General features: G+C 34.3%; 1 protein-coding gene across 1 annotated transcript in view; it reads right to left on the reverse strand.

The window, feature by feature from the left end:
* Positions 1-566: 566 nt before the first annotated feature.
* LOC104525744 (C-myc promoter-binding protein-like) overlaps positions 567-10359 on the reverse strand; it is a gene marked incomplete at its 3' end in the record, with an annotated part of 11918 nt that continues 2125 nt past the window's right edge. The window contains exons 4-10 of the mRNA XM_010168978.1: positions 10303-10359; positions 8526-8695; positions 7583-7824; positions 5609-5675; positions 2138-2196; positions 1320-1464; positions 567-742 (exon numbers count right to left, since the gene is read on the reverse strand). Coding sequence (XP_010167280.1) covers positions 567-742; positions 1320-1464; positions 2138-2196; positions 5609-5675; positions 7583-7824; positions 8526-8695; positions 10303-10359 — 916 coding nt within the window. The remainder of the gene's footprint in view (positions 743-1319; positions 1465-2137; positions 2197-5608; positions 5676-7582; positions 7825-8525; positions 8696-10302) is intronic.

Below are 10359 nucleotides of genomic sequence, written 5' to 3' on the forward strand. Positions count from 1 at the left end.
ACCCAGTTCTGAAGGAGAAATATTATAATACTGTTATTTCAGTTTGCTAATGAAGGCATGATTCTAAGTCTTAATTAAGACTCTCACACCCATGGAAATTCACATTTCATTCTCAACATGAAGTTTCTATACTTCATATTGATATGGAATATGATTTATTTGTTATCATTTTCAAGCAGATGTCCATATGAAGATACTACAATTTCTTCAACACTAAGAAAGCTGTTCCTGAAAAACGAAAATCACTGTTCTCCTCCAGGGCCAATGAAGTGAGACACAATATGGTTAATCCAGGAAACATGCCAATGCACGCAATAAGATTTTAATGTAACAGAATGAAAGGCAATAATGTTCCAATGAAGACTGTACCTCCACTCTGCCATGTTGAACAGGAGATATCACTTCTAGCATCCTCATTTCAAGAAGGATGATATATATTAGAAAGTTCAGGGTTTAAAAGCAAACAAAACCCCCTCAAAGTTCTGGCAAAAAGCTAATTTTTGTCTTTGAAAACAGGAAGCAAAAAAAAAATTAACATAGAAGAAAAATTGTTGATAAATACTTACTGAGAAATTGTATTGGTATCTAGGTCAACACAGCTAACGTCTGGTGGAGGGTCATAGAGGTCAAAGTATCTTGAATCAATTCCCACTATGAAAGGGCACGGTGCACTCAACACATCTGCCAGTGCCAAGGGACAGAGAGGAATATATGGGCAAGGCCAGTGGAAGGGAAATATCATCTTTGAAAATATGCAGAGAAAAAAAACATAGGTTAAACATGGATAATAATAATACAGCCTATGCAGATATAAACCACACTTCACTAACTGCCACTTCAAAATTATTTAACATGGTAGACAATTATTACTGAAAACCTAGATACAGATTATTAAATAAAAAATGCACTCATTCCTCTAAAATGCCATGTGTTAATTTGTAGGGAATATATCAGACTGTATATAGAAGAGGTAGCAAAACAATGCATAGTAGAGAGGCAGGAAAATGAAATGCATTTAAAATTCTTCTGCAAGAGAGAATACAGTGCTATTTGGGAAAATCAGGAGCTCATATACAGTGCACTGTGATGACCAAACAACATGCTTATTTACAATATTTACACACAAAGAACCAACAACAGTTACTCTTTTTCCTCTGTCTTCATGGGATCATTAGCAACATGAATTTTTCTCTCTAATGATCTTTATTTTTATTCTTATTTTTAAGTAACCTTTAAGCCTGCTACCAATTTTAGATTTTATCTAAAAAAACATTTTTTTGCACTTACAGGTGTATGATTAAAAAAAAAGTGTTACTTACAGAGACTAATGCCTCTGTCACACTAGTAAGGACAGAAGGTCGCAGTGAATGGATGAGAATTTTGTGTTCTGTCACAGCGAATACAAGTAGAGTTACTGCATTTTCAGGTCCCAAATTCTGAAGTAGTGTAGAAAATTTGCCCCCACTGTTACAGAATATAAACACACTGGTGAGTTTCAAGGGACTATTAGAAAAAAAAAAAAGTTCAATAACAAATAGAAATCAAGGCATTAAAGTGGGATTTTAGAAGCATAAATCTGCAAATCTTTCTTTTAAAGAAGACTGTGAGGCAGACCACTTGGTCCACTTCACTGTTCAGTGAAGAATGGTTACTTCCCAATAGTAACCATAATTCCTTCAGACTCTTCAATCAGTCTAGACTATTTTCAGGACATGTGCATGATGATTTTTCATTTTGAGAAGCAATTTACAGGGAGACAACATGTGTTTCTTTAATCATTCTCCTGCACAGAGACAGGACAGTTAGGACAATCACAGAGCTCTTTCCATTACCTTGCAATACAAAAGCTGCGCTGTCTGGGGAGCCCAGGTACCAACTCCTACAAAGGGGATCTAACAATCTATGTTCTGCCTCAAGAACCACTCAAATTATTTGAAAAACCAGAGATATTGTTCATTAAGTATGTATCCTTTCAGGGCACAGGTCTAATCACATGAAATAAACTTCAGACACACTAGTTACAAAAGGCACCAGACAAGGTAAGTTAATTTGCACAATTACAACTCAAAGTATCAAATCTTTTCTGCAGTGTAAGTTGAATACTTTTCACAATTAAAGAGAAGATGGTACTACTTGCCTCAGTGGAAGGGGTGATGACACAGGTTGGCTAAGAATCAGGTTATCATGTGGAGATAGCTGGAGAAAGATTTTAAAATACATTCTTTTTATTATGAACTTTGGAAATATTTATTAGAAATTACACAACTATAATAAAGAACACCTAAAAAATAAAAATTAAACTAAGCCAAACCTTATATAACCCACTTGTACAGCATGGTAATAAGTGGTGTGCAATGCTATGCACCAATATCTTTTAGTAAAACCCAGGCAAAGCATGCTCTCCCTTTCCCAGGCAGAACTGAATACATTGCATATTCATAAGGAGGAATTTAAACTAGCTAATACTGCAAAAAATTGCATATATTAATGGCTGAAAAAATGAAGCCTTCTGTATTTTAAAGGAAGTGAGAACCCATAGCTGATACACAGTTTTCAGGGGCCATGGAGTGATTCCTTTTGGATTTAGGGGAAAAGCGATAGATAAAACATAGGAAGGGGAGAGATGGTAGATCATAATATAAAGTAGTATTTTATATGAAAGATGTGAGAATTAGGCTTTTAGCTGGTAGAAAACAGCCCAGCTTTGATAGAATCTTTAAAATTTGCATTTGCTGAAGATCCAAGACAAAGATGTTATTAATTCACATTTCTTTCTTACAGTGATATGACATCAAGAGAAATCATTCATATATTCAGCATGAATAGGAGGATTCAAATGAGTACAGGAATACAGATCCACTATCAATTTATCAAAGCTCAACTGACATTTTCAGCCATAGTAAATCCAAGGTAACAACATACCAGTTAGCTTAATCCTCCCTGCTAAGTGGTCATGCATTTTCTGTCTGTTGTATAAAAACACACATACAAGCAGCAGCAGTAATTCAGTAAAGTCACAATAACAATTAAGCTGCAAGTTCAGACAACTTCTAGTAACACTTCATTTCTGAGTATGTTTCACTTTAGACTGTGACCAGACAATAGAAGTTATAAGATTAGATAAATAGATGAATTTGTAATACAAATGTTGAAGCACTAAGTCACCTAACCCTGTGCCTGGACAGACACATAAAACCTATGACAATAACGAGAGTCTACGCAGTACTGCTGCCTTCTGTATGTCACCTAACAGAGCTTTTGAAGGCTAATGCCACATTTAGCTTCAATGACAAACGAGGATGGCCACACCACTCTACATGCCAGATGTGTCTTCAAGTAAGTCACCTTGTGACAACCATCACCATTATCTTGTTCAGTGAAAGAATTCAAAGAAGTCATTTTTTCAGTCTGAGGTAACGTTCATAAAGTACCCTCAGGAAGGAAGCATCAGCCTAATGTCCTATGACTTTTGTGTTTCAGCAAAACCAGATAAACACAATCAAGCATCTACTCAAAGAGCATGTCTCCCTTCAGCAGAAGGAGCACTTACTGCCCCAATTCTTCAGAGGGAGAAACATATTGCTCGCTGTGCTCTTGAAGTTTGCAGGTTGTAAATGCATCATTAGAACAGGAACATGTATGTAGTGAGAGGATGGAGGACATGAAGAATGGAGTCTAGCAGATTGCAGATCAGAAACAACCTATCAACCATGGCAGCTGGAAACTGGCAATCAGGAACATTCCTGAATGTTCTACTAATGGCTATAATTTCTTTGGAACTTCAAAGTCAGACATATGCCATGTTCTCTCTCACTTGTAACAGATGCTAAGAAGGATCTAAGAATGGGTTACAAAGCCAGACTGGCATACATGCAGTTACTAAAATATACCAGGTCTCATTTTCAGAAAGCATACAGGCACTTGCAAGACATTCTACAGCAACACATATTCAGAAAGATTTGCTATACTAATTATTTAGCAAAAGACTACCATGCTTTAAATTAAAAAGCTTCAGAAAAATATTACTATTTCTTCAATGAAATGGAATTGTATTTTCCAGAATACAGGCGTTTCCTTCACTATTTTTGGGAAAACATCCTGGATACAATCACCAGTGATTTCACTCAGTGTAGGATCAAACACAAAAGACCCTGAAAGCAGCTTGAAGGAAATACTTATTCAGACCTCAACTACCACTGTCTACTTTAAAAGCAGTGTGATCTCCATCTGCACTGTCAGCTACTAAAGTTGTAGTAACTTGATGCATAAAGCATTTTGAAAATAAGGTGTAGCAGACATAATTTCACATCACTTACACCTAGGTCCTCAGACTTTGTTTCGGGATGTAGACCCGTGCATACTTTGACAGAGTTCCCTACAAATGCAGACTAAAAAAATTAAATATTTTTTCTCTAAACTCACTTACAGTTCTCTGTAGATGTGTGTTCAATGTTCCCTAACACAAATATTTTATTGAAGATGAATACCAAAAAAAACCAAACCAACCAAACCCAAGATGTAAAAATACTGGGTTTTGAATGGAACTTTAAAATTATAATAAAAGCAACAGAAATGTCAGATAGAGTTTCAGTGTAACTGTTCTTCAACTCCTTTCAGCAACAGTAATAAAAGTCATTCCTTTAGAATATCCAAGTACACTAAGGAGGGTCTTTAATATTCAACACATTCTATGAAGACATAACCCAACATTGTGTTTACTCTGAAAGACTTCACTAGCATATGGGCTACTACATTAAGACAGAAAACTGCACAGGGCTTTCCATTATTTTATTTCACAAAAGTAGTAACAGAGAGTAACATCATTTTGTAACAACTTGTTCAAAAACCACAGGATTGGTAGAATAAATACAACCAGAATAGAACTGTTTTTTCTCAGCAATAAAATGTTAACGTGTCTCTACCTGTTTTGCCTCTTAGGGGAGAAAAAAGAATAAAAATTACTTAAGAAGTCTTCGAGAGAGGGATTTCCTGTCTCCTACCAACAGTGACATGAGTGAAATCTCACATAACAGGTAACCTAATCGGAGCAGTTACACCACTTCACTCACACACAGTAAAATACTCGAGGTCTTGCAGGGAGGACAGAATAAGGGTTGTATTTGATAAAGCACGCCTCTGTTGTAATGTGCGTGGCTCTTGCAGTTTTCAGTAAGAGCTATCCATTATGTACAGGACAGCACGAAGCCCTCTGGGAAATGGGTAATCAGGAATATGCTCTTCACATCTGGTTTTAATTTTAGTTATTTATTTTACACTCAGCCTTCATACAGTAGCAAGAAGAAAACGGTTCAAAAGCTGTTGCAAAAAAAAAATCAAACCAGATGCTGACTTTGAGTAGTTTTTCATTAATTTTCATACACTCTGGACAAAAAAAAAAAATTTTCTAAGCTCACTAAGCAGTATCTTGTAGTATCTCAATAAAGTCCTTAATTAAACCAGAAACAACAGTGAGAAATCTGTAAAAATTAAGTGTATGAATTTAGGAAAAAAAATTCTGAACAAAAAAATTACATTTTCCATTTACTAACCTGTTCAACAGCTGTTCTGCCTTCACTTATGACACAGCTATTAAGATCTTTACACTTACCTGAACTAGAATTCTTGGCCTCTGAGGGGATGGAAAAGGAACTTTATGCATGAAATGGGAAATGTGTCTAGAGGAAAAGAAAAATACTGATTTAGTAGAAATTATAAATTTGAACTGCTTTACCTCAAGACAAAATTATTGCCAGTAAAAGAAGTTATTATATAAAGTGGCACATACTTAATCAGAAGACAGAGAGAAAAAAAAAAACAACCCCCAAATCCTACAGGGATATTCAGTGATCTTGAAAACCTGTTTTTCTACTAGTGACAATCAAAATGGCAGGCCAGGTTACCTTCCAGACTACAAGCTTGGTTTGTGAGACTGAAAAATTACAAGGAGCTTCTTTTTATAAAAAAATATTTTTTTTTTAAAAAAGTGAAGTAGAAATATTGATGTTTGAGGATCACAACACCATTTTACAATCATGCTTCTGAGACTGGCTTGAAATAGCTCTATACCTCAGAGACTAGCACTGATTCTTTGCAAAAAAATATTCACAGCTTAGTATCGAGGAGATTCATTAAGTTAATCCATTTTCTTCCCTTCCAAATACAAAATGTTATGTTAAGATTTCTGATGAAAGAAGTTTTCCCATATACCACAAGTACAAAAAAAATGTTTTTAAAATTTGAGTAAGTTCTGAGTTCTGTAAATCGATTAAACTTACAAAAGTTCTGGAAGTGCAAGAGTTCCGCATAATACAACTCAACTCCTCAACTGACCTTCCTTCTGTCAGCATCAATGTCTGTGCAGCCACGTGGCAATGAGAACAGGAAAGGAATCAGGCTGACAATGGGTTTGGGGATTGGCCTTTATTACCAGGGTATGAAGATGGTGACAGAAACATGGAATGAACAGCAAACATCAAGGCAAAGGCCTGCTGCTTGCAGTGGCAGGGCTGACTGAAAGATGTTCAAACACACATGTATGGCACAACCTTCAGCATCATTAAAATAGCTGAAGAAACTAGGCCAGATACTGTATTAACTTCAGGCAAGACAGTGTAGTTATATTTAAATTATCCACAGTAAACTGACCAGTTTACAAGTCAGAGAACTCGGGATAAGCAAATAAATCTGTAAAATCAAAATTAATAAAACATTTATTATATTTACTTCTCATTTCATTCATTCCCAAAACCCAAAATGCAAAAATAGTTCTCAGCTGAAAAAAAATAAAAATACTTTCATTCTTGGAAGTTTACACTATCAAAATTTTATAACAAGTATAGCAGATACAAAGTGGAATAATGAAATGGATAAACAATCACAGAAAATGCTTAATCCACAAAGTTAAAGTCTCATAAAACTTAATATTGAAGTTTAATCAAAAAAAGACTGATATGTAGTAAAATAAAAAAGCAAACACTGCATTTGAAATCTGATGCATCAAAAAGTAACATTACCCTAGAAATATTAAATGGTATTACATATAAATTATAGATATCAACTACTTCTTGGATGTTAAGGATTTCCTCTGCATTTTAAAATATGAAATCCTTTATGTAAAAAGGAAATTAAGTTTGCTTATCACAAACAGAGGAGGATTACTAGTGCAAATAAATTCAATCTGCTTTATTATCGCTCATTAGACAATAAATAGGCATTTGAAAAAATGCGAAACTACGTATTTCATTCTCCTAACTTCATGCATGAAATATTAAGAAAGGATTTATAATCTTGCTTCTCCTAATCACTATGCTAAAAGGTGCAAAGCTAATTAAAAAAGGCTTTCAGAGATACCTTTGCAGGCACTTAAATCACAAATAAAAATCTAGGCTTTTTCAGGAAGTAGGTAAAGATACATTTAATCAATGGAGAAAAGTGCTTAATCTAGTGTAACCATTATATTTAATGTTTGATGACTAAAGTCAAAAGGATACTACAGGAAACTTAGAAGTAATAAAAAAAGAAAAGAAAGGAAAAAAGAGCTCTCATCAACTGAAATGTCTTATGAATTTTTGAAATTACTTACTTCTCAATGGGTAGGACATGTGGACCAGAAATGGAGTAACGATACAGAAAGGTAAGAAACTTCTTGAAAGCATCAAAGAAAGGCCAGTGAGAGAGCAGACAGATGCACTTATTTGTTTGAACTGTTCTGCATGTGTCTGACTTTCCCTCAACAGCAGCTGCTAATCCCAGTTGAGATTTTTGTTTCTCTGTGAGATTCTCTTCAGGATACAGTTCATAAAACTGAATAGCAGCACCATATACCTGCAAACAACATCGTTGATTTGAAGTTAATAAATCTGCTTCAATCTTCAAAGCAACCTAACAAACTCCAAACATGCAAGGAAAATCAAGTCTATGTTACTGTTTGAAAAGTTACTTTAAGGCACCAGCTTTTGAAGCAACCTATTCTAGAATATTCTTATGTCTATGAAAATCCAGACTATCTATTATTTATTTAAAACACTTAATGCCATATGAGAATGAGTAATTTACGAAATTATTTAAGTGAGAGAAAAATAATTATTATACAGAGTCCAATTATAGTCAACTGCTCCTACAATTGTCTTTAAAGCTATTTTAGGAATCCTTTACAAGCAACTCAAAGGCAGTGTTTCTCTGACATCCAATTTACTTTTTAGAACAAGTATATACATGCAAGGTTGTTTCCATGCCTGCAATAAAAATAGTATACTCGCATGTGTATGCAGTCAGAATTTTTACAGCTCTGTAGTTTCAAAGGCTAACATGGCTGGAAAGCAAAGGAGTGCAGGTTTATATGATCAACAGCCCAGCAGTGAAACAAATGCAAGTCACTCTTTAAATCAGTATCTGAATTAAGTCCAAACAAATAGATTCAAGTTTGTCTATGAAAATATGTTTTGTCATAATTCTGAACAGAAACAACCACATTTTTTAACTTAAATTATTAACAACTTTTTTTTTTTTTAAAGCTTTCAAAATACCTTTTCTGCAGAAGCTCCAGTTAGTACAAATGTAGAAAAAACTGGGAGAGGGTATTTACTATTAGATGGCCAACATTCAATTGTTGCACCCATAGGTAGACAAAAAAGAGGCACAGATTCTGGTAATGGGAATGATTCATAATCTTCTTCAGGATATCTGCATATTAAACCTATGAAGGGAATTTGAAAAGAAGCAGTTATGTAAGGAAGAGCAGAAACATATTTGTAATAGCTCATTCCACAAAAAAATGCCCAGAAAAATCATATGTGAGCGTACACTGACTTCAGAAGGTCAGCAGAGGAAAGTTGTAATTAATCAGGCACAGCGTACAGCTGGAAAGGGGCAGCAGCTTCCAAGGTCTAAGGAGAAATCACCTGACTAAAACATTGGACCGAAGTTCTACTTACTATTCTAGGAACTATTCACAACTAATTTATCTTCTTCTGATTGCAGGTTGTTGGCATTTGAGCTATTACTACAATACTTCACACTCATCACTAGTATAATTAAAGATTTAAAATTTAGTTAAAACAATGATAACCTGAATAATTGAGAAATAAGAATGATATTTTCAATTATGAAAGCAATTAATTCTTACCACCAAAAGTTTCCTGGAAAATCTGATAATGTGTTAGACATTAGATATTATTTTTCTAATAACAATAGAATTGAACCAATTCATTATGCTGACCCACCTCAGGTGAGGATTCAGCTAATGTGCTATCAGGCTAATGTGTTTAGACTTAATTTTAAACATAGATATAAAACACAAAGTTCTGAAGCAGAGGCTCTTAACATACAGGTCTTCACATACATCATACAGCTGTAGCAATCTATCCTTTCTTATTGCCAACCAGGGGGACTCCAAACTGAGAATGAATATTGCGTGAAGTGGTTTAGGATTTCTCTGCATTAGGGAATGCAATCACTACACATTATTTTCTAATATACAGTGAAATATTAATAAGCAATAAAAATGGGTAAAGGCAATGGGCTTTTTCCACCCCAGGAAGCAAAATTTTGTGCAAGCTATTACCAGATGTGGAATCTTTTACAATTTTTATTTATTTACAAATTTATTGTCCACCTTTTAGCTAATCCTAAACTATTGTTGTTTACAGAGAGCAGCATCTAAATGGGATATAAGTGAATTAAAGCTTAAGTCTGAATCATGCTCGTGACTTGCACTCAAACAAAATCAGTGGTTTAAAAAAATAAATAAAAGATGAAACACTCAACACATTTTCAGAGCCATAGCAAATCTAATTCTAATTTATAAATAAAACAACAAAATAAAGATGACACACAATCCAAAAATACTTAAAGAGCTCAATGTCACTGATGCTCAGGGCAGCGTGGAAGTCTGCAGTATTCTTCAAAACATTTCTTAAAGAAATCAAGTGATCATGAAAATACATCAAATAATTTTTGTGGTATTTTCTTCTGCTTATATATACACACACATATCCTTAAGAGACAGTTATCAGCAACAAAAATGGAGGTGGGAGACACACAGGCTGGGAGAAACCTATCAAAACACAACTGAGCTTCCCATTAAAAGTAATTTTTTCTTTTAAAAAAGGGTAGTTTTTAAAACACATAGTTTTAAGTTTTTTTAGAACATTATTCTAAAAGAATTCTTCAGCGAAAGATTGCTTTTTGGGCGACACCAAGACAGTGTCTTTGTCAAATAATTATTTGATAAAATATGTATCACATTACAAATAAGTCTGTACATCCTAAAATGAAGATTAAAAAAGCTAAATAGATACATACCAGCTTTATATGATATGGTGTTGGTTTTTGCCACAGATTTTTTATAACATAAATATA

Source organism: Antrostomus carolinensis, unplaced genomic scaffold, assembly GCF_000700745.2.
Source record: "Antrostomus carolinensis isolate BGI_N321 unplaced genomic scaffold, ASM70074v2 scaffold16695, whole genome shotgun sequence".
NCBI classification, from domain to species: domain Eukaryota; kingdom Metazoa; phylum Chordata; class Aves; order Caprimulgiformes; family Caprimulgidae; genus Antrostomus; species Antrostomus carolinensis.